The sequence below is a fragment of the Aethina tumida genome, chromosome 1 (assembly GCF_024364675.1).
Source record: "Aethina tumida isolate Nest 87 chromosome 1, icAetTumi1.1, whole genome shotgun sequence".
In the NCBI taxonomy this organism is placed as follows: domain Eukaryota; kingdom Metazoa; phylum Arthropoda; class Insecta; order Coleoptera; family Nitidulidae; genus Aethina; species Aethina tumida.
Window position 1 is genome coordinate 57924695 of NC_065435.1, and position 26112 is coordinate 57950806.

Below are 26112 nucleotides of genomic sequence, written 5' to 3' on the forward strand. Positions count from 1 at the left end.
TTTAATTACTGAAATATAACATGTTAGTTTTTAACATGGAGAACTCTTGTAAATTACATGTTTACTAATCTAAGCACAAGGAACATATTTCGTTTACAAGCAGCGAAAATGACATTAGGCGTATATCGAGACAAAGAGAGTAGAGAAGTATAAGTACAATATTGTTAAAAGGATATATGTTAGAAGATAAGTGGATAGAATACACTTATTTTCTACTACAGAAGGTTAGTATTTACATTTTAAGATACAAGATGAATTTTAACTCGATGAATTTATTGATGCAAGTGAAATTAAACGAATAACAGACCTATGTTGCAAAATCTTTGTGGAATAATTAACATGAACAAAATTGCATCGAGTTAGAGACTTCCCTGTATTTTGATTTCCCAATTTTTGAGTTGCGACATAGTAGAAATTGAACACAAGAAGAACAATTTTACTTTTAATCGTAATGTCCTGCAACAAAATTTCATGACAAATATTAATTTTGTAAAAACCTAGAATTTTTGATTAATCACTGATCAGCCCAAAGAACATAACTGATAAGAGAGGTTTTCGTTAATACTTAGTTAATTCTATATTACTAAATTAATGAATGTTAATTATTTACAAAAATATCTATTGGTTTAATTTATATTTCGATTTAAGTTGTAATACATGTTGTTAATTTGTACTGTATTCCTAAATAATATATTTTGAAGTGGAAGACTAACTAAAGCATAACTTTAAAATTCACATTCATGTTAAAAACTAGTTTTGTATACAACCATAATTTCAAACGTCTGTTGAAGTCCATTGGATCATTTCGGTTTTCTTTATATTATGAGTCAAAGACAAAATTACTATTGCAAAAAAAAGTAATGCTGAGACAGATTTAAGTTGATCAAACCGAAATCATCCATCAATTAAGTTCGTTTAACCTCTAACACATCTAATAACTTTATAAAAATTAAATATCTATATCACTGAAAAAATTATAACTATCCAATAAATATTTACAAACTACTTGTTACAGATTTTATCTGCTACGACACAGTCATAAAGACTAAGTCAAATCTATAAAGTGATTCAAATAATGGCAATTTTTCAGAAGCTTGTTACCTTAATTTAATCTAAGTCACTAATTAAACAGTAACTAAAATGTTTGGGAAAAAGGAATAAGCGAAATATTTTTAAGTACATTCAAAACAAACTAAATATCGACTCGATAATATGAAACACTAATAAAATACATAAACTGATTACATGTGTATCTTAATCTATTTTTGAACAAGCTTCTAATTGGCTGACCTATTTTAAAAAAGCTAATACTTCTATTATGCAACAATATATTCAACAAATTTTATAAGCAGTCGTATATTATTCAATGGTCCGTTTTCTAATTGTTTATCCTAAAGTATATAAATGAAATGAATACGCATTTTATTTCAGTTTTAGTAGTAATTTCACTTTCTTCCACTAATTATTTTTCTCATTAAGGTCACTAAATAAACAAAGTACACTTTGGTTGTAAATCTTTGGTTCAATAATGGTTCGCTCTATATCCTAACAATACATACATAAATTCGTTGTGTTTATTCTTTTTGTTGAATATTGTGTTGCCTACAGTACATTTTTCGATATATTCAGTTGTTCCTTTTCATCAGACTTAATTTTAATTGAATTCCCAAGTCAGATTCTACGGTTAGTCGCATCAATATTAGTATTTAACCAAAAAATGATCACATACATGCAATAAATAACGTACAGTACGTACTATTACATTACATTATTTCCACTGATATTTCACGTTGTCTATTGTTAAACAATTTTATTTTTCTGTGACATATAAATAGATTTCACTAACATTTAAAACACTAATAAATTAAAAACAATAGAGTGCATAAAATACCACCTGCAACAGTTTGCAGGTAACATATTAATTTTTTAATACTCTATATATTTAATAACAATTATCCACTATAACAACTATATCTCTTAAGTTAGTGTGAACACCGGCATATTTGAGACTATCTATAGTCATTGTATTGTAATCGTCAAAAATAGAAAACTTGTGTAGGATGTTCCTTCAACATATTTTGTTCAGTTTTTCAAAACTTGCAGTACTTAAGACCAAGTAAATAAATTACAAACATATTTAGTTAGGTATTGATCTTTCTGAGTGATCTCGTGACCAAACAGTCAAAGGAAATGATCGTTTTAAGTATTTTTTTATTTCTCTTTCACCGTAAAATTTTATATGCACCATGCGAAAGATATAACGTTTATGACAAAATAAATAGATGGCCAAAATATTTTCGTTTAAGGAAATAATGATAAAATTTATTGGAAAGGTAAGTAAAAAACTTTTTGACAATCATTTCATTAAAATGTTTGTTATTATTATTTTTATTCAAATCCATTAATTAATTATAAAATTTGTAGAAATTAATTTAAAATTAAAAAAAAAAAATAGAATTTCCACGTAAAATTGAAGTGTCCCAAAAATTATCTTCGGTTCTGCTGAATTATTGAAACAGCGATAACTTTATAAACAATATATAATCATTCACTGAAAAACTCCATATATATTATATTATTTTTTCAACTTTAATTGTTGATTTCTCACTGCTACGTATATATGTATCACATAAGTACTACAAGTTTCTTGAATACCCTTACATCCAACACAAAATTGAAATTGATCTATATCTTAAACAAATATTATGCAAAAGGCAAATATATTAAAATTCACAATCTCTCATATCACACAAAGTAACAAATCATAGAAAATTATAACTCCCAATTCCATAAAATATATTTTAGTATCCATCGATGACTTCGTAAGCTTCAAGCGTTGACAATACCAGATAGATCACCCATAGAACGATCAAAAATGCAGATGTGCAATATTTGATGCAAACTGGGCCACCCAATTCTCCACCCACAACTCTAGATCTACGCAGCAATAGTACAATTATGGTGATGACGGCTGCCGTGCAGAAATTCGTCACAGAAAAGGCCAAACTGAAAACAAATTATAAGATGAAATTGTTGAAACCTTAAATCATAATTGATTTAATATTAGCATTGAAACCAATGTTGTCATGTAAAAACTACATGGGAAAATATATTTAACAGCACAATGACACAAACAATTAATGGCAGACATAAAGTTATGCGAAACTATGTAAAGTTAAATTACGAGTTCGTTTTCAGTTTTAATACACGTTACAGTTATTCAGTTCGTAGAATGTTATTTGATAGTAAATAAACAGATTAATTAGAAATGGAACGGCGTCGTATTTTCACTGCGTGAGCGTTACAACATTTTCCCATTAGGGTGATGATATCTTGGAAACTGAGAAGTTCTCGAGTCAGGTTTTATAACAGGGATATGCGGAAAATAATTATTACAGGCAAATAAATTTCGTAACGGAGGTAAATTCAAGGATTTAATATTTACACGTTGAATGCGATTTTTGTGTGTATCCCGCTGAAATTAGTCTAACCGACGAGTATTAGAGTTTACGTTAGTATATGGTGCAACTCCAGTAAAAGTTCTTTTAATTCAGTTTGATGCGAATAATTCGCTCAGTCGTCCCGAGATGCTGAATTAAATGGAAATTAAAAGTAGCTTTTCCAGCTTTTCTTTGTAATCGCAAATGAAACTAATCTTCACTAATAACACAATCATCTAATTAACATTTACATAAAATTGCAGAAATGAATCACATTGGGTAATCTTGGAGAAAATAATTAAAGAGTGAAAAAAAAGTTACATTAAAATACTTTCAAAGCGGAAAAGGTAAATAACTTTTTCTATCGAGGAAAAGCAATTAAAATCTGCCTAAAATAACTTCTTACGGCGTTGATTTACAAATTTATACAAATTCCTTCATTAAATTCCAAAGTATATTAATATTAAGCAAACAGATTAATATACGTATAATTCATGAAAAAACCAGAAATAAACATAAAACCCTGATTATTATGTGCGAAATAGATCTTTATCCATAAAATGTGCGTTCCAGTTCAAGGAGTTAAATATTGTCGCAAGATTTCAAATATTTGCCAACAAATAGTGCACGAAAAGATCCTCTTTGTAAACATTCGACGTATTTAGATATTTTGTAAAATAATCTTCGATTTGTAAATATTTGAACCACGTACAAAAGCTTTTACTCTATATAAATAATTCATTTTAATTAAGTTATAGTTAAGTTTTTTTATAATACTGGAAATATTTAATTAAAATTGTGAAGTATAGAAATAAAGTATGTATGTGTATGTTTTATTATAGTTATAAAAATGGAAAAACTATGAACTTGTTTTATGATAGTCGCAATAAAATACTGTTATTCTTAGACATCTACGTCTTTTGAGAGGTTTATATATTTAAGAGAATGTTATTAAAAAATCTCGTTATTTTCTTATGTGAACTATAAAATGCTATAGTATCCACATAGTATTAAATTTATTATAATAATAAGACACAACATAAAAGTGAAATACACACGTTTGAAAGGTGATATTAAAAACGTTTTTAATATTTATTTTGATATTTAAGATTTTTATTGTACTTTTTGCTTTTATAAAAATATTTCTATTAATCGGAATTAAAAAATATATGAATTTTTCTGATCATTGTAAATTATACAATATATACAGGGTATTCCAAATGTAATTGATTTTGGTTGTTAGTTGTATTACCAAATAAAATAAAAAAATGGTCTCTTCAAAATTTCAAAATAAAAAGTTATACACTTTCTATTTCAAATATATATATTTTTTTCACATATTGTTGTAATATTTTGTCTAATTGTTTTCAAATTTGTTATGTCATAAAATACATACCTACAATTCAATGTAATAAACCTTTTCCATAACATTACAGTAGCGTAGATTGTTGAGGGCTCTCTTTCTATCGATGTATTTTCTATGCCACTGAATATATTTTTTAAACTATTAAACACATTCTTGGCACAATTTTGAAAAAACTTTAATTAATTTAGATTATAACAGTCGTTTTTGAAATATTATAGTTTTAATGTTTGAAGAACTGTGTGATTTTCATTCATTGGAAAAGTAGGTATGATATGAAATAATCTCAGATTGTATTTACGTTTGTATTTAAATTTGTATTTGTAACAAGTAGATGCCTAAAATAATGGACACAAAATCTGAATATATTAATATGTTATTAATATTAAATCTGGGTAAATGTCATGGAGCCGCACATGCTGTTGTAAGATGATATGCAGAAAAATATACTAGAAGAAATTTATCTAATTACAAAGCCTTTCTTTACACTGAGCTACTTTTATGCGAAACAGGCACATTTAGAACTAAATTAGAGAGTTTAGAGTTAGAGAAAGACCAAGAATAGTTACAAATGAGGAAAATATCTGTATCCTCCAACGATATTATCGACAAAACTATGATTGTAATTTCGTCAATGGTCCAGAGCTACCACACATCCTTATTAAAAATACAAGAAAAATAACACATTAGCAACATTTATTTAAAATAAATGCTTGGGCTGCAACGTTAGGAAACAAACTACTAGCCCATAATTTTCCCTCTGATAACTGAAGAAGTTATCTTCAATTTGCGGTACTTCTCCCCATTTTAATCGGTACAGTCCTCAGTAGGTCTCACTAGGATTCCAAGTTGGTTGTTTAGCTTCTGGAATGCCGCTGCTATAAATTAGCCTCCAAGGTGACTAGACCTTGATCCATTAGATATTACAGCGTGAGATCTAATGAAAGAGAGACCGTCCGGCCGTCGATAATATAAAAAAAATACATCAAAAAATTGAAAATTAATTTAATAAAATTAACAAAGGACAATATACAATAGTATATACACTACAAAATAAATGCATTAATGGAAATGAATGAACTTTCCAAAATTTATTTTTATTAAATCATTATTTAATTATTAAAACTTATATTTTGAAACCTACTTGTTTTTGTATTGCATAAAAATCTTTCATTAAACAATATTAAAACTAAAAATATCTCAAAAACATCTGTGATATGGGCATACATACCAAATTTAAACACAATTAGACCAATGGTTAAGGAAATATGAGAAAAAGAAAACAATTTTTAAATTTTAAATGAATGAATTAGTTAATAATTGAAGTTTAGATTATTCTTATTAAAATAGAATGTGCAATATTACAAGAAATATTTCCCTTAAAAAACAGCAAGTATAAATAAAAATGTGGAACGTGCATCACACTATTCAAGAGTACGTAAAAACTTAATGGAAGGATATCGTGTACTTACTTGCCGGGATCGACGCGGAAGACACCGCCCTTGGCCCAGTGGTAAATAGCGGCCATTGACCAGGCGACGCCGATACCCAGGAAGACGTTGACGGCGTTGCTGCCGGTTACGTTGCCGATGCTGGCGTCGGCATGCTTGTCATGGATCGCCGCCACTTTACTAGCGAACGTATCTAAACAAATAATAACAATAAAAAAACACATTAACAAAGCCAAACCAACTTTCCTTTGCAGTATCGAGTAAATTCGCAAAATGCAGACGGTATTTTACCGTTGCGCTAAATTAAACGAGAATTTATATATATTGAAGAATAAGGATTATCCAGGCAACTTTGTGTACGACTTTTTCGCCGCGATTTTCCAGCTTAGTTTGATGGAACGTTGCCAGAATAGATAAAGTTTTCAAATCTACAATGGCTCACATAACGATCATTAGTTCCGGTTTACTCCCTGGTGGAAGTGTAACGTTTTGCTGGTAGGTTGCCACAATGTTGCACCAAACGTTACAAAGCAAACCTTTCTGCAACCTAAACTACTGTTTAATAAAGTTTATAAAATAAAAATTTTATTATGAGTCTATTCTTCGTAAATTCTTGTTACTAATAATATTATTTAACCATTTGTGTTATATATTTTTTGTTATAAATCGGTCATATTTCAGAAATAGATAAATAGAATAGAAAAATTGTTGGTAATACTAGTCAAAAAAAACCACTAACATCATTGTCTTATTATCAATTAAATGTGCATTTAAGGTATCTAATTATATATGTTATCTTAAGAACATTTACCATATTTTTTACAGTTTCTCTTAAAATAACCTGGTGGGTTAGCGTTGAATATTGGAAAATGTGAAACTCGATAACTTCAATTTGAATGGACAGAAATCGATAAACTCTCAGAATAATGAGTTTCTTTTGGTATATCTTTCAACATTTATAAAAATCTTGTAGCTTGAAATATAAAATTATCCATTATCCTTTAACATAAGTTATGACATACCTTAGTAACTACATTAGATGCCTTAGTGGTTGAATTAAATAAGATATAAAATATTTATAAAAGACAAAAGAAAGAAAACCGTCTATTTTGTTATTTTTATTGACTTTCATTCAAACAAAATGAAGTTATCGAGTTTTATCTTTTCCAATTCGCATTTTAAGAATGTTTGCAAAAATAATAATCCACCTTTGTTAGGTAAACAGTGTCAAAATCATCACATCAAAAGGGAGAATTTTCTTTGATTTATATAAACCGTTAGAAGCACAACTTTTTCAAAACACGATATACATTTCAGAAGCAAACAAGTTCAGCAGTTATTTCCACATATATTTGAGTCTGTGATGGATACATTTGGAAACAACAATGCATAAAATAAATGAGATACTTTTAATTTAACACTTTAAAATAGTTTTTAATAACAATTTTTATTAATTTATTATCGTGAACACGATATTACATTTTCTATTTCAACAGGAGAAATACGAGTTATGGTATCTTTCAGCCGATGTACTGGTATCTCTAAAAAAATTAAAATACGATAGATAAGATGTTCTACAACAAAATTACTAAAATTTACTTTTAACGGAGATTTATGAATACTTTCTGTATAGAACGTTCAATGGCCATACCATATTTTAAACAAGATCTATAGGTGAGTCGCTAGAATATACTTTTTAAATTTTTATTCGTATCTTTGTTAATAAAGATGATACCAAGATGTAATTTCCTTTCAAATTCTTTGGGCTTTTATCTTTTATTTGCTTTTTATATTACATTAAGAGCCTCAGTAAAAATAGAGTAATAAAAAATATGTCAAAATTAAGAATCAGATATGTAAAATATAATTTAATTGATGAATTATATATGTAAAAAACATTTACTTAATATTTTCTATGATTTTTAAAGACATTTACAGATGATTTTTTATATGCATATCAATTGATATACATATAATAATAAAATTTGATTATTAATGGCTGAAATATGGCTGACGACGTCCACTACTTGACCACATGATGCACTAGTGAAAACCAGATCCTAATATATCTGTTAAATTTCATGTAATTAATTGGTATAATTAACATCTTTCTATTAGTATGCTATTCCAGATTCTATTCTCTGGTCTTTAAGAACCTAGAATCGATACGTAGGTACGCATAGCTTACCAGGTATACTTGTGCCCAAAGCGACAAACACAATCGCCGTAACTGCATCTTTAATACCGAGAGTGGCACCAAAATGCGAAGCCACATCTCCGATGACCGCAGTCACCACTCCTATGCAAAAGATTGACACGACGAAACAGAGATACCCCCTGCATAACCCTGAAACAAAATATAACAGTAACCGTAACTTTCGTAAATCGGCCGTGCTTATAAAATAATTGACCATTCAGATTTGAATTCCTCACGAAGTCGGACATCTATTCCAACCATTATGCGTCCTATTGATTTATAATGTTCGGTAGAAAGGAATTTTTATTGACGTATTCGGTCAGCCGGAAGCGCAAAGACATCTTCTACCTGCGAAATACACAGGCAAATTGCGCTGTCTGAAGAACGGATAGTGAATCAGCTGGTTCGAGATAGCGGAGATACTGGAACGCTACGCCGAGGCAAGCCGTAATCTTGTGGTGTATGGCGGAAAAAACGACTACATCGATAATTCATATAGAAAATTGCATAGCACTGCAGCTTCGTATTTTACAACGTGCTAGAAAAATATTGGGGCATTTAAATTGTGAATGTATATGCGTGGAAAGAACTGAAAAATACATTGTTAGCAAGCAATAATAAAACGAGAAAACCAATCAAACATATTTTTATGATGAACCATGTATAATTAAGTGAAAACTATTTTTATAAATCGATATTATTTATGTTTTTTTTACTTTATTTTCAAAAAACCAATGTGTGATTTATTTCGAAGTAAATAATAGGCGATGTCCCCTACCACTTTTTTAAATACAAGTAAAACAACATTTTTTCCCAAATATTTTGTGTATGTTAAAAATGGTTTAAACCTAATATTTTAAGAGCAAGAACATGTAGGTGACATTTGCTCCATTAGAGATCATTCCTTTTTAATTAATTAATAATCAATCTTGTATTAATTAAAAAACTTTGATATCTTACAATTCTGAAGGCCTATAAGGTTTAACTAAGAATTAAAATATTTAAACTTAAATTTTTGAAAACAAAAATTTAAATTAAATTAAAAATTACAAGATTCTCCTCTTAACATCTTTGCTAAGGTCTTATTTGTTTGGAAATAAAAGTTTTTTAATTATTTATTCTTGGAAGTATTCTATATTAAATTTGAGTTTTAATATATTTCTGTTAAAATAAAAAGTAATTTCTAAATTTATTGATTATTTTTGTCATAACTAGAAAATTCCAATATCATAAATTATTAAAAAGTGTCTTTTTCAGTCCCATATTCAACCAAGTTTATCGTTAAAATGTTGCCATTGAAGGGCTTTAATACTTTTAACCTTCAAAGATGGAATATGACTTTCATATTACGAAACAGCTATTAAGTTTAGTATGAAAGTCAATTTGAATGAAAAATTCTCCGAATAACACGCTTCGTATGATAATCAAATGCATTAGATTGCATCTGTCCCCGTTCACTACAGATTGCTGGCTAAAATTGCAAATTCCCTCATCATGCCTTTCAAGCTACGTACGTCACTTTACAGTTCATTACAACTAGTTTTGTTTCAATGTGTTTAATACTTTAAGCCGGCCTACCTTTTAAATCTTACCTACGTCAATATCTAGCTCATTATTTGTTTAACGGAGAATTTCCTTAAAATGTCGTCTGTGCTCAGATTGGTTTATGATATTTTATAGACGAGTGGGTGTTGTTACCTGTGGGAGGCACGAAGGCAAAGAGCACTTTCCAGAAGACGGTGAGAACGTGCATCACATAGTCTAGACTGGAAGGCTCCTTCTTGTTTGCGTCATCGTCGCTGGGACTGACCGTCAGAGCTTCGACGAATTGCTCCTTCCACGAGGACGTGCCTATCAGTAGTGAGGCGTTTGCTCTTTGCACCAATTTATCGACCGTGTTCTGGAAACAATTACCTCATAAATATTAATGGCAAATAAACAATTATGTATATGAAATTCTTATACGGTGTATTTTAAGTTTATTTTAACAAACGTAGACAACGGATTTAATTAATCATTCAGGGACTCACAAGCAATTCAGTTTTTGAGAGAACGTGTCAATTATGTATATTTAAAGTAATTACCCATTCAACATTTCAACATTCCCGGATCATCATTTCAGTAAATTACTCTTCACTAATAAAACACATGTCGGCGTCAATTTATGGTGGTAGTTTCTAAAGACAAATAACCCGAACGTTTGAAACTACAAGAGAGTGTTTCCTTTATGCAATTAGCGAACGGACCAATTGATATCTCAAATCGCTTAACGTCCGTTCGCCAAAATAAATTATCATCCTTAATAACCAAAGATTACAAATACACAAAGGATCCAACCGAAATAATTGAACAATTCCTCGTTTTATTCATTATCAAATAGTTTAAGTGATTCTGCCCGTTTTAATTTGTAAATCCGTCCTGGAAATTCCTTCGAGAATAAATTCATTACACTGTACTGCACGCAATTTAGAATATTCGAATTTAATAGAAGGGTTTTTATTAAGACCGTAATGGGAACGTACTGGTTTAATTAAAAGCGACTGGGGCAGGTCATTATCATTCAAACAAATAAATGCTGATTGTGATGTGTCTCTCATAATAGGTATGTATGTTATGTTGAAATATTCAAATTTGACGATGGACAATGAATAAAACGCTATGGAAGTGAACGAAATTCCCAACAAAACTTCCCCGATCGATTGGGACATGGTTATGACTAAAGACGGAGTAAAGGACCGCACACACGCTGAGCTTTTTGCCCGAGCTTCTGCCCACTTCGAAAGATCGAAGAATTGGAAATGTGTGAAACCCTTTAGGAACGACACTGGCGATTGGCTAGCTGAATATGGACGACTGTACCGTTCGTAGTTAGTTGTCATTTAAAGTTAAAAACGCGTTTTCACACAGACGATTTTAAACAGTGGTTCTGTCTTTTTTACTTTCGATTTTTGTCGTTCAACAAGCCCGACGGCTTGAATCGATAATTACGTAGTAACTTCCCTTCAAAAAATACAAGTGAACTTTTAACTTGATGCCATTATTCTAAAAGTTACTCTACTGATAATATGGTCAAATCTACAACTGAAAAGTAAAACGCTTAAAAATCTCCAGGCTTATTGAAGTTGGATAGAAAAAAATTAGCTTGTTTATTAATTCTTATGAAAGTTGGCACTTAAATTTTACACGTTTATAAAAATAACGTACATTTAGTTTATAATTACAGTTACAGTAGTATTTACATGGGCATTTGTGTGTTGGACACAAATAAAATTTATTATTATTATTATTATTAAATTTGTTTCGATTATTCTGTCCAGACGTAAATTAACTTCAAACGAAAGTAGGTAGATTCAAGGTGTCTCTTCTTGCTTGTGTTCTCGATTTTATTAAACTGACTGTACTTACTTATACTTTAGAAAGACGAAAAATGGTAGACCAAGGAAAACAACCGCAAAGGAAGACTGATATTTACGATTCGTAGGGACACTACAACATCCTCCTCGCAACTGGTACGGAAACACTTGACAAATACCAGTTTCTCTTCACAAAAATCATTGCGACGCTTGCAATTTATACATAACCAGAAGCTACTATTGGAATGGGAAAGGTCTCATGTTCACTGGACGGAAGAAGGGAAATCTGTACTTTTCACAGATGAAAGTTTTTACTTCCACGAAATATTCAGAATTTTACTCATTTCAAGGGGGTTCCATTATGGTAAGGAGAGGAATTTGTATTAATGAATGTACAGAATTGTACACGAAGATCTCCCTTACAACTTCACACACTGTCATCTGACCTAAATCTTATCGAAGATGCAGCGGCTCTCCAACCATTAACCTCGTCGTAATACTTTTTCAGAGCTTCGAAATATACAGTGTGGTCCGATAAGCAATAAGCCTACAAAAGAAAAATACAAACTTTGGAAAAGTAATGATTCATATTGATATTTTTCAATATAATCTCCTTTTAGTTCGATACACTTGACCCAGCGAGGCTTCAATTTCTTTAACTCGTCGACGTTTTCTCGAGGTCTGTCATTCGACTTAAATTTCTGCACGGAAACCAAAAAAAGTGGCACGGGACCAAATCTGAAGAATACGGTGGGCGGGGCGGCAGTTCGTACAATGTACTAAATTTTAAGTATATATAAATCAAATCAAAAGTCGTGTATATTTCTAGTAAAACAATTTTATTTTTTCACGAGAACTTACTTTTAACATATATTTTTTAATATTCCTAACTTTCGAAAATGAGTTTATTGTAACAATGATGACTTACAATTTCAAAAAATAAGAATTTCAAGATAATAATAATAATAAACTATCTGCTGTTGTGTTGACCTATTTTTGTAGAAATATTGAATTTTTTAGTTTGTGCATTGCATTTTATTTTTATCTAACACATTAATCGCTCATAACACTGAAACGACATACTCATCTAACGAACAAAACATAATTAAATAGATAGTCAAAGGAGGTATCACAAAAGCACACTAGTATAACATTTACAATAGTCAACTTTATGGCAAAATTTAGTTACACTGACAACAGTTTTCAATTTTTTTTTTTCGAAGTTGATATCTTATCTATTAAAAAATTGTCTTATGCTGAAATTAACTTACGGTTACATCAATTGGAATGTTGGGATATCGAAATCCCAGATAGATTCATGTTCAACGTGAACAAATTATTATTTCTTGCTTTTGTACCCGATTCTATAAAAGTGTTCTACTTCAGAAAGACCAAGGAGTAGACGAATTAGGGCAGTAAGGACGTTAAAACTTATAAATTGGATAAAAAGTTATACATTGTGTCTGACCAGCACAAAATAAACAATTTCTTAATATGAATTCTAGAATTTTTAGTATCTGAGACAGCACAATTCAAAATGTGGTCAACAAATGTTAATATCATTAACGTAATATTGGAAAACCACATAATTTTTGCGTTTATTAATATTAAAGAGCAAACTAAACATCAGGAATTAACAACGTCCAGAGACATTTGAAGGGTAGTCATTTTTTCCCCTTATTAACTGAAATATTTTATTATCATGGGACAATAAACGACACGAAGGGGATATTGTGTTACGTAGATGGAAAAAATGAAACAGATTTAATCCCATTGAAGTAGAGTTTACAGTTAGTTAATTTTCATATGGCAACGACGTTAACTTACAACCTAGAGTCAATAGAGTTAGAATTAGTTGTTTTGGGGAAAGAAAGGTCAACAGTAAGACCCAATTAGAAATTTTAACGTGACTGTCTGGACTCAACCAGAATATGATTCATTTGTGTAGAAATTTTGTGGCAAAGTCACTTATTCAAAGATTCACTTTATAAAAATATATTTAACAAATATGCAGTTATTGTCCTTAATTTGTAAGGAGAACAAGATAACTTACTTTTAATTAAAAATTCCAAAAGATAAAATAACAAAATGTCAATGACCACGCACAAGTAACAAATCAAAATTATAAAAAATGGATATGTAATTTAAAATTTAATAAATCAGATAAATTGTGTATAAAATATTTTATCACTTCATTATTCAGAAAGTTGTATACTTCGTAAGGACTAAGTATGAATAAATTACCTTAAACTCTTTGCTTTCCTTAATTCTAATTTGAGCCCTAGTAATCTCCCCTAGACGAGGTTTACCCATAATAGCGATCTTCTCCCTATCGGTCCTTTCTTCCGGCTTCTTTTTCTCAGCTTCCGCCGCAATACTGGCTACCTCATCTACGATAAATAAAGACATAGTTTAGTTCATTACATAAGCAAAAATATACGAACAATTGATGATCGTTTCCGTTCACAAAGGATTGAATACAATAAAATTTTCACTGGCATTAATACGTATAATTTTGTGTAACCAATAATCCGCACTAAACCGTTGAGAATGTTCGACGTTCGATATGTTTCATTTACCAATTTCATGGGTGGTTTTTAAGCGGAACGATTAAACGCAGTTATTTATCATATCTGTGTGAATTATCGACGAAAACTGTCCATTTTTGACATAAAAGCACGTAAAAATTTCACTATATATTTTCGGCGGAAAGTAGGACAAAACTGGTTGAAACACGACCAACATAAATTTCGGCACGTATTTACGATTTAATTAAAACGTTATTTTAATTTGTGTGTAATTTAATTAACTGGTAACAAATACGAGTATCTGGCAATTTAATAGTATTATAGTGTTGTTTTGTGGCGCCGAATTGACCGGTTAATATGATTGTCCAAATAAAACAATTTGGAAACTTTCTGTTTTCATTAATCCTTTTATAATTCATCAATTTTAAACCATTAAATTATCTAATTAACGTTATACAATACTCATTTAGTTTACCTTTGAATGCGGGTTTTGTGCTTGTGTAAGTGAAGCATATTCATAGAACTATAGACAGTCGGAATGTTTAATGTATTTACTGAATTCTAGTCTTGTCGTGGGTATTTACTACACATTTCATACTATGTATATGCTATTGCACTAACATATTAAATAAATTATACAATTATGCTGTATAATATTATTTAATTGGTAATCTTTAATTATTAATTGATTTAGTATTTAGAATTATTTTACTGTATATTAAATTATGTAAAAAGCATAAAAAATAAATTAATATTGGCAGGTTATTTCTTATTTCTTAAATAAATAAACCACAAAAAAATAAGACATATTAAAACAATTTTGAATTAATACGGGATATAACATGGTTTACTTTAAATTATGGCGAATGCGCAACATGTTAATATTGTTGCTTAATATTTAAATTAAAGTCAATATATCCGAAATTAAAGTAATAAACAAAATATTTTGCAGTGCTTATTATTTTATTACCTATAATTATTAACTAAAACAAATACCACAAGAGGAATAAACTAAATTTTTTAATATTATTAATATAATTAATTATATTATATTAGAATAAGTAATTATTTTTTTTAATTAACACACACAAGTTAGTAAAAGGAATAAACATGCTTAGGTATATGCAATTATGTAAGTAGCTTAGGTTCTAACATTTATTATTCCTAATCATGCAAAGGAAATTTTTTTGAAATTATTTTTCAGCTTTTTAATTAAAGCTTCACTAATTCAACGTGTTAAGGTTGATTAACATAGAACAAAGTTAAATCTAAATCATTATTTTAAACGTAAAAATATTAAAAATTTAAAAAAAATGTCACTAACAGTGTTGTTTTTCTTAATTATTCCGCTTATAATGAAATTCTGGGGCAAGTGATTAATTAACTGATGACACGAAACATATTTATATTTGGGGTAATTAACTTTGCTCTAGATTTCACTGTATCAACCCTAACACTAGTGCTAGACTATACTAGGCTAGACATGTGCAAAGAACATTGCTAATAACCAATCAATCAGTCAAATCAAAAACCTGAACCACCGCTTTTACTTACTTAACATGCAGTGCGTCGTAGTAAGGTGCGCAACACGTACGTACAGTAGACAGACAGTAGAAGAGGAAGGACAGAATATGAAAAAAAGTCGATATGAAATAGATAATAAGACGGTAACAGGAAATTTTTGTCGGATTCTTACCACCGGACATCTGCGGCTCGCCCAGCTGCACGTAGAACAGCACATCCTTTTCGTAGCTGTCCTCCTCGATTATTGTCAGCAATATAGTTTTTCTGTAACAATTATTGGTTAGTTAGTACACAATTTTTCGAAATGATTTTTCTCTAAATAGTTTGTTGAAATTTTTTTACTAAAAATAAGAAAAACAAATCCTTCTTTTAGTTCTTGCAAGAAAAATCTGTGGCTACAAGTTAAACACCAAGTGATTTAATAGGCAATATTTTACACTTTAATATATAGCATCATAAATATTTCCCCCTCAACTAGTTACTATCAAAGCGAATTTAATAACATTAAAACAAAAACCAAGAATAATAGCGTACATAAATCACATCGTTTAATGTTTCACTATATTGTTACAAAATAAATAAAAATGTTTCATAAAACTAATTTAAATTGAAATTTCTTGATATCTTCATTATATTTTTATAGATGAAAATATTAAAGATTAAAATTCTATTTTAATAAAAGTTAAAAAATTTAAGGGATGCAAGTAAATTATAGATATTTGAAAATATTAAAAATTTTCCAAGACTATTTATATAAAGTATTATATTATTTAATACATAAAATAAATTATATTTATTTATAGTTAATAAACACTAATACAACGTGTAACAAGTTTTTGAATATTAAAACTCAAGGTAAACATAAATATACAATACATACTTAAATGTTAATATGGTGGTAACGCAAATTCACTTAACAAAATGAGGTTTAGTTATTTATATTATATGAGTTAGTGTAAATAACATAAGTGTATTCAGTTCTATTCAGTCTGTTGAGAAATATCTAAAAAAATGTATTAAAATTTTAAAAAATAGTGTGTGCTGAAAAAATCTGATTTTCATTTAATCATCTTAAATTTTTACTAAAATATATCCTGAGAATTGTATTAATTTACTGATAACTTTGGTTACATGTTAATGAGGTGAAATTAAACATATGTTAATTTTAATTTGTGGAATCCAAGTATATTATTTATAATATTGTTTTCATAGCAAATATTCCAAATTAATTTTTCAGTCTTCAAAAGAACGCAACAGAATTATGTACATAATTATCAACAGAATATTACATGATCGAACCTGATTATGAAAAAACCTAAAAATATGATTCTATTGTATTTCATTAAGAATGACAAAAGACCTTAACGTAATCGAAGAGATACCAGAAACCAACGACACAGACACTAGAGAAAAATAATTGTTATCTATTCAGAGTGTATAACAAAAGGCTTACTCTATCTTCTCAGCTAACTCCATACCCCTGGTTTAAGTTTTAATTTAATTTATTATATATTTAGATACTCAAATATAATATTACAAACATCAGGATTAGATTATATTGATGAGTACAAGTACATATTCATACCCACAATAACCTAAGTACAATCTAATTTTACTTTAGACGACCCTATTCGCAACAAAAACACTTAGCCATGGCTTGGAGATATGTTTTTGGTACAATCTATTTTACTTCCATTTTAGATATATTTTGCAGAATCTGAACGTTTAAAATAAGTATCATTCATAATTAGGATTCAATATAAATACACTCAATATAATTAACAGATAACCTTAACAAAATACCATTAATTTGTAAAATAGTCGCAGTTTAGTTCATGTCTCTTATTATTTCCCATTAAACTCTCTATTTTCCATATAATATTTTAATTTTAATTATAAACAGGAAATTACAAAACGGCCTCCAAAATTCAAATTACAGTTATCTTCTTCGACTTCTTCGACTTTAAAAATAGTCTTGTGGTCCACTAAACAATTTATAATTAGAGAATATGTCTCTAATTGCTCGTTATATTTCAATTTAATCAAAATAAAAAATCATAGCCTCAGGTCGATTTGAAATGAAATAGGCCAACTATAAAAAACCGACAATTATTAAACATGTGATTTGAATTTGAAAATTCGCATTTTTAACACTCTCACAATCACCCAAAAGTACGAAATTTATTAATCACTGTTGCTGTTACGAATAAATGTTGCAATTAAAAATAAATAAAATTAAACTTACTTAGCTAAAAAAATGTATATATTATTGATGTATGTCGAACGAAAAAAGTCCCCGGTAATGGAATGTCTGTGGATAATACTCGCTTAAAATTCAACAGGTTGAAATTAGCGCCCTAAGGAGAACAGTGACTGAATTAATTCCTGATTATGGGTAAAATTATGCAAAAGCGTAAACAGATCTCGCGTTTGGTTGCTAGGCCCATGCACGACTCCCCTGCGTTACTATAGTAACTAAACAGCTTTAAGCTTCCTTAAAACCATTCCACATTATGTCTGAAAACTTATATTAATTCGATGCATCGTCCGTAATGAGAAGACATGTATCTCTGTCTTACAACTGTATAAAATGGCAATTAAAATTGTTAATTGTTTTTCCTGAACAAATGAAAATATAAAAGGCACTTTAAGAAGTGGGCGAATACCTTTTTCAGGAACGGTAAAATGGTCAATTTATTATAAACGATCACTTAGGAAACGGTGAGGAAATATTGAAGTTCGAAGTTGATACACCAGGGAGTTATACTTCACGCTCGATTACAGATTGAACAATGTCAATATTAAAAGCGTTCAGCTTCACACTTTACTTCGTCGAGAGCCAAATATGCGACCTTTTCCGAAAATAACCATATATATATATATATATATATATATATATATATATATATATATATATATCTCACCGATCCTTTATTTATGTGTGCAGCGTTGTTTGAGATATCGCAAGTTATCGAGTCACGTGTGTGTGAGTTTCAGAGGAACTTATTAAAACCTGTGGCGGTTTACTTTGCTGCGGAGGCGACTGGTTTCATTTTTCAGGGTGCGGTAACAAAAACCACACGGAACATTATTCGTTTACATGCTAGAACATCTATATTTAGAATATATGTTATTATTAATTTATTTATAATTTAAAAGAATAAATTCAGTAACAATAAAAATAACTTTAATTATATCTTTAATGAATAATATTTCATAATAGTAGATTTAAGAAATTTGATTATTATTTTTGAAAACATTTTTGCAGTATTATTATAGTAACGCATAAAATATTGGAAAAAATAAAACTCGGTAATTTCACTTTGGTTGAACGAAATGCTGATTTTTTATGCTTTAAAATACAATAGAAAAAATGGCCAATGTTAATGCAAAATTAAAACTAAAATAATTTAAATGCACCTCGTAAATTAGAAAGGAAGAAAAATTCTCTGCCACCTAACGGTCATCTTAGAAACCTGTAATTACATTTCTCTCCGGGTAACTTTTATTAATATTTTTTCTTTTCCTATATTTATTATATTAATTATTATAATATTTATTATATTAATTATTTTCTAGTATAGGGTCGTGAACCTCAAATATTTGGTTACCCGATATTCACTTTTTTTTTGTTGACCATTTGTCACCTATGGTAGCAATAATTACAATCATTTTTTGACAGTCATTTTCTGTCAATTTATTAACGTTCATCCAGACACTAGTGAGTCACTAGTAGTGACTGGTGTTATAGCTTACAAAGACTAAGCTCACATGAATTTTATATCACCCCAATCAAGTGAGTATTTATACAAATTAGCCTATATAAAACGTACCCCGAGGCATAGCAAAACCTTTAACCCCCTAAGTGGGATCGATCAATCGATTATTTTTCCTGTTTTTCAGATGAGTCCACTTTCTTCGCCACAGTTGTCGTTATTAGGCTGATCACAATCCTAGGATTTTCATGGAGACAATAGAAAAAATGGCAAATGTTTGCAAAATTAAAACTAAAATAATTTAAATGCACCTGGTGAATTAGAAAGAAAGAAAAATTCTCTGCCACCTAGCGGTCATCTTAGAAACCTGTAATTACATTTCTCTCCGGGTAACTTTTATTAATATTTTTTCTTTTCCTATATTTAATATAATAATTATATTCTAGTTAATTACTTTTGAGGGTCGCGAACCTCAAATATTTGGTTACCCGATATTCACCTTTTTTTTTGTTGACCATTCGTCACCTATGGTAGCAATAATTACAATCATTTTTTGACAGCCATTTTCTGTCAATTTTTTAACGTTCATCCAGACACTAGTGACTGGTGTTATAGCTTACAAAGACTGAGCTCACATCAATTCTATATCACCCCAATCAAGTGAGTATTTATACAAATTAGCCTAAATAAAACGTACCCCGAGGCATAGCAAAACCTTTAACCCCCTAAGTGGGATCGATCAATCGATTATTTTTCCTGTGTTTTTCAGACGAGTCCACTTTCTTCGCCATAGTTGTCGTTATTGGGATGGTCACAATAGTAGGATTTTCCTGGAGCCACTCACACAACAGCCACAGAAGTTGAATGTATGGGCAGGTATTTATGGAAATTCCATTGTGCGACTTTTTTTCTTTCCACGAAATTTAACCGGCGATATACAGCACTGAAAGATAGAGAACGACCCCGCTTACATTGACCAAGATGGAGCTTCTCCGCATTTCTCACCCGAATTAGGTGCTTTAGATTTTTTTGTGGTGCTACATACGAAGTTTAGAGCAAACCACCTGACACCCCTCATTTAGTCGGCTGTCCCGTTTGAAAAAATTTAGTGAATGACATACGGGGATTGAAGGCTTTGGTATGCTTTTTACATCAAAAGTTTTATGAAACAAACTTGACGTATTTTTGAATTTCTCAAAAGTCCCAGTCTGTAATATCTCATAGTACGTTTTGGATTAGCCATCCTGTATATTTCATATAAATTGCACGCTTTATTTTAACACAAAAACAGTTCCATAAATTTATATAAACCAGCTTAATTTTATTATAAATAAATAATTTACCTATCGTCCATTTATACAAGGTACGAAGTAACATAAACAAATTTAGTTGCGTGATAAGCACGTGATCGTAGCGTAACAGATTTCTTATTGGTCAATTCGGGTTGGATCTTGTACATCTACTTAAATTTCGAAAAGTCCAAAGGAATATTTTTTACCTAAATATCATTTGGTTATCTATATAGTTATTTATGGTTTTAAGTACAGATATATAAAAATGTTAAATTATTTTAAAGCATATTTAATTTTAGTGTTTATTTTTCCACTTACGTTATGGGCCCCATTCACAAAATAGAAGGTAAAGTTGAAATGCCGTTAAAATTTATAACTCAGCATGACAATGACCCCAAACACACTGCCAAACTTGTTAAAAATGGTTTGTTCACCAAAAAATCAATGTCTTAAAGTGGCTACCTCAATCTCCTGATCTTAATCCAATTGAAAACTTGTGGGAGATTGTGGATAACTCGATTAAAATGATTTTGTTACTAACAAAAAGGTTGGAAATCGAGTTATAGACAAGAGTTTTTTTTATTTTTTTTTTTAATCATTACTACTGATTTACTGCTGTACTACTGATGTAACTATTAAAATATGATAATAGTATAATATCAATATACTACAATATTGACAATATTACTACTACAATATTTTGATATTTTTCCTTCCAGTATTCAAAATCGAATTGAAATCAGTACGAGACGATAAATTCACAGTTTCTTCCACCATTGAAATTGTCATATTCAACCAAATTTTTAATTTTTCGTAAATCTGGTATCACCTAAGTCAGTCAAGTGAGTATAGTATATGTACAATAAATTATCCCTTTTATTTTCTACTTATTTTGTATATTATAGGTAAAATAATATCACCATGAAGTGTATGATTTGCGATCAAGCATTTACCAATGACTCGGATGTGTCCGTTATTCAGTGTGGTCATGTTTTTGATAGTCCTTGCATCTCTCAAAGCCTGGAAATGTAAATTACGCCAAATAAGTATTTGTTTATGTAAAAAAAAAACATTTTATCGTAGAACGGGAACATGTCCACGGTGCGGCGAAACGTGTTCTAGCGAGTCTATGCACAAACTGTTTGGCATTACGTTCGAATATACCGATCGGACAAGTGACTTTCGAAAACAGCGGGATGCTTTAAACGACAATTTCTGTCGGAAATTTTATGAGATTATGTGTTTGAAGGAGGAATACTCAGACACGGTGAAAAAGTCTGACGAACTGAAAAATCAAGTTGAAGAAATTAAACAGCGTAACGAAACCGTTACCGCTAATGTCGATAACCTAAAAGTAACTGAAGCTTCCCTAAAACGGACGAACTCTAGATTAAGGAAGTACGTAAATTTTATGACTTATGTTAGAATTGTTTTAATTTAAGCATTGTTTAGGTCAGTTTGGAATAGGTGTAGAAATTACTATAAATTACATCGTTTAATAAACGCACAACTTATTGGTATTTGTGCAAATAAATTGAAAAAATATGAAGCAGGAATCATGAGATTGGAGTAAGTACACACAAATTGTCGTCTAAAAATACGAAAAGCTTCGTTGAAAATTTTTGATGTCAATGGTTCGAATTCATCACCTGACAATGAATGTCGCCTAGTTTCTATTAAAATTCTTAAAAAAGAAGGTTACTATAGAATTCATAAGAGTAAGTAAGCCAAAGATTTACTGACATATAATGAACCGTAGCTATGCACTTGCTATGTCATTCTCATCGACATCTCGCCTTAACCAGATTAGATTTACAACAGTCTGACGATGAAGGGTTCATCAGTACACTGACAAACAAATATAAATAAGTAAAAAAAGGTTCATTGTGGTGATACCATTTTAGAGCGGATTTAAATATGAGTGTTTAGCCTTAAAAGTGTATCCAACAGATCTCATCACAAATATTACTTGTTATTACTTGATTTTTAGAAAATCGTACGATGATGCCAAACAATTGAAACAATATGAAAAACGTTCCCTGGAAAATAAACTAAATGAATATAAAAGACGATTAGATCTACACCAGGTAGAAACAAGTTTATAACAATTTTTGTAAGTAAAAAGATATGTATGTTTTAGACATCAGGCAGTCTGGAAGATGATCACGCATCAGAAAGTGTCATAGGACAAGGAGTTGAAACAAACAATTCGTCAATTTCGAATTCTTGTAACAAACTGGAAAATAAACTAGAGGAACATAAATCACAATTAGCAGCACACGAGGTAGAAACATCTGAAGTTTATGATAATTTTAACAAGTAAAAATATATCTATTGCAGACATTAGACAGTCCCGAAAATGATCATGCATCAAAAGCTGTCACAGGACAAGGACTTAAAAGAAACAATTCGTCCATTTCGGATTCTTCTGACGAACTGGTACATAAAAAGAATAAAATGGATCAGACTCCAGAAAGTATAAATATTATATCTGCTATGGTAAATTAAATTATATTATTTCAATTTATCCATTTAATATAGAAATGTGTTAGTTTTAGTTATCTGGAGATGGCTGATGTACTGGTCTATAACATTCTACGTCCATAGATGTGAAATGGCAAACAAAGATTAGATTAAGTTTTATAGTTAGTTATATGTTATTAATTTTATTTTCATTTTTCGTTACTAATTCTATTTCATTTCTGTTTCATTCAGTTATACCTTAAACATTGTTTAATTAAATTTAATATAAAAATTAAGTAATAAAATTGATTTTTAAATCCTTTGAAATAATTTTAATTGTGTCTGATTTAACTAATAAGGTATTATCGTAAAACTTAACTAAAATATTTGTACACATTTTACAAATTATGTAAAACACATCTCCACAAAATCCAAATAACGTTGAGTTATAAATTCTAATATACAGATGGAAGCAATTGAATAACCTTAATTATTTTTAATATGATTATAACGAATAATAACTAAAAGCTAGACAATAAAAATCTCTGTTACAATTTTTCTGAGAGTGAAATATTCAAAATAATAATTAAAAGTTATTTTCATTAAAAAAATAAATACGATGTTGAATGCTTTAAAATGAGAATACATCAAATTTTACAAAAAGCATGGAATTTTAATGTCTGAGACAAAATTAAAAATATCATTTTTATAATACTTATATGATATGGTTGATATTTAGTAGATTTTGAAAAAAAAACGAAATTACAATGGAGTATATATACCAATTTTATAAAACTTATACACTAGAGTTTGAATTTTGAAGAAATATGTAAATGAATATGTCTTCAAGACAGTCCAGGATAAAATTTTGGGAGCTACCTAGTAGACCACATCAACTCTATTCAAAAGTTCAAAATTAAATCCTTTGCACTATACCATAACGAACGTTGTAGGGATAAATTTAGGGAATCAAATATCTTGACAGTTATTGGCTTATACATACAGCATCAGACAATATTAGAGCAATTATCTTAAATATTAAATAATATCTTTAAACAATAAACCCTTAGTTCATTTCGGTCCTACATATTTTTCACGTTTAGTAGGAAACAATTTTTATTCAATTATTTCTAAAAACCAAAAAAATATAAGCCACTCGAGTAATTTTCAATTGCATTTATATCTTTCATACATGAATGTTGTGTTTAAAAAATAAAATTATTGTGGTCTATATATAATTCAAAATTCTTGTATCAAAACAAATGGTATCAAAAACCATCAAAAACAGTTTCGAGTTCATGGAAGTGTAGAGAATCGAAAACGAAGTGACCAAAAAACAGAAAAACCTCTAGAGTATTAGATTGTCGCATAAAAATGCTTATTAGAAATAATCCAAGGTTGTCCGCAACTCAAATTTAAGAGATAAATAAATTATATGGAGGAGAATTCAGTGTCGATTAATGGAGGTAGGACTGCCAGGAAAACGTCCAGGAATAAATTCTGCCTTTCAAAAAAGAATCTAGAAGCTTCTTTTCGCTCCTAGGCACCGGAACTGGACACGAAAAAATTGGAAAAAAGTATTATTTTCGGACGAATCGAGGTTTAATATTTTCGGAAGTGATGGTGGACAACTTGTTCATCGCCCTAAAATCAGTAGACTTCATCCAAAATATGTTACAACAACTATTAAACATGGGGGTGGCAATGTTATGGTTTGGCGTTGTTTTTACACTTACGTTATGGCCCCCAAAATAGAAGGCAAAGTTGAAATGCCGTTAAAATTTATAACTCAGCATGACAATGACCCCAAACACACTGCCAAGTTTGTTAAAAATGGTTTGTTCACCAAAAACATCAATATCTTAAAGTGGCTACCTCAATCTCCTGATCTTAATTCAATAGAAAACTTGTAGGAGATTGTAGATAAGAAGAGCAAATGGCATAACAACACCAAATATTCACGATCAATCTTCGTTATTCTACATGCAAAATTCATTTTTTGGCCTCATGCTTCCTAGTGAACAAGAGAACTGTGGTTTCTTGGCCTGATATGTCTTTTGCAAGTACTCTTCTAATTATTGTTTCACTTATTCTAAAGTTATAAAAACCACAAATTCGATTATTAAAGAAGCACATGTTATAAACTTTACCTCAATCTAACTTGGTTTTCTTGTGTTTCTATCTGTTTCAGTAAACCATCTCAGAACCCTGGAGATTGTCGATTGGTTCACATTGAATCGTTGAAACATATGAGCTTGAGTGTAGTATTTTTTTTAAGGAGTAATTACTCGAGTGCAGTCAGTTTTAGATAAATTACAATTTTACATTTACTGTCAATTCATTTCATACGAAAACAAAGAACCTAGAAATACCTAAGATGTGAAAACACGTAGGCAAATTACACTGAACTAAGATTGAAATAAAATAACTTTTTTGGTGTTTAATTTTTTTATTTAAAAACACGCATGTTTCTATAATTATGTTGATAAACAATGACATAACATCGAATTAATAATCAATAAAATTTAAAAAAATTATATCCTTCTATTTCAAATTATGCATTATATTGACCCACAATATATTACTGATTTTGTGTTTCTTTAGGCGTAATTTTAAATATACCAGACTGTATTTAAATAATCTTTATAAAATATAAAATATTATTTTAATTTTTTACTTACAGTTTAATATTTTCCAAGAGATTTAAAAATTAAATCATTTTAATATAGAGTATGTTAGTTGTAGTGATTTTAAAAAATATAAATTTTACAAATTCACAAATAGA

The 26112-nt window shown here is 29.5% G+C and overlaps 2 protein-coding genes across 2 annotated transcripts in view; one reads left to right on the plus strand and one right to left on the minus strand.

Annotated features, from left to right (window-relative positions):
* Nucleotides 1–2471: 2471 nt before the first annotated feature.
* Nucleotides 2472–26112, minus strand: part of LOC109609331 (sodium/calcium exchanger 3) — a 93849-nt gene continuing 70208 nt past the window's right edge. The window contains exons 2-7 of the mRNA XM_020025984.2: nucleotides 16029–16120; nucleotides 14049–14194; nucleotides 10150–10351; nucleotides 8443–8601; nucleotides 6276–6447; nucleotides 2472–3006 (exon numbers count right to left, since the gene is read on the minus strand). Of these exons, the coding sequence (XP_019881543.2) occupies nucleotides 2802–3006; nucleotides 6276–6447; nucleotides 8443–8601; nucleotides 10150–10351; nucleotides 14049–14194; nucleotides 16029–16120 (976 nt within the window). The 3' untranslated portion in view covers nucleotides 2472–2801. The remainder of the gene's footprint in view (nucleotides 3007–6275; nucleotides 6448–8442; nucleotides 8602–10149; nucleotides 10352–14048; nucleotides 14195–16028; nucleotides 16121–26112) is intronic.
* LOC109609332 (uncharacterized) lies at nucleotides 19590–23574 on the plus strand. The gene is made up of 12 exons (XM_049961523.1): nucleotides 19590–19652; nucleotides 19760–19961; nucleotides 20019–20232; nucleotides 20342–20586; nucleotides 21584–21706; nucleotides 21770–21892; nucleotides 21948–22262; nucleotides 22317–22433; nucleotides 22855–22951; nucleotides 23005–23148; nucleotides 23205–23363; nucleotides 23423–23574. The coding sequence occupies exons 6-12, from the start codon at nucleotides 21786–21788 to the stop codon at nucleotides 23438–23440; spliced, it is 957 nt and encodes a 318-aa protein (XP_049817480.1). The 5' UTR covers nucleotides 19590–19652; nucleotides 19760–19961; nucleotides 20019–20232; nucleotides 20342–20586; nucleotides 21584–21706; nucleotides 21770–21785; the 3' UTR covers nucleotides 23441–23574.

What these genes read in the sequence shown, in the direction of transcription:
- LOC109609332 (XM_049961523.1), top strand. Translation starts at nt 21,786, where the DNA reads ATGAAGTGTATGATTTGCGATCAAGCATTTACCAATGACTCGGATGTG. An exon ending in ATCTCTCAAAGCCTGGAAAT is followed by an intron (nt 21,893 to 21,947) that starts GTAAATTACGCC and finishes ATTTTATCGTAG; the next exon opens with AACGGGAACATGTCCACGGT. An exon ending in CACAATTAGCAGCACACGAG is followed by an intron (nt 23,149 to 23,204) that starts GTAGAAACATCT and finishes TATCTATTGCAG; the next exon opens with ACATTAGACAGTCCCGAAAA.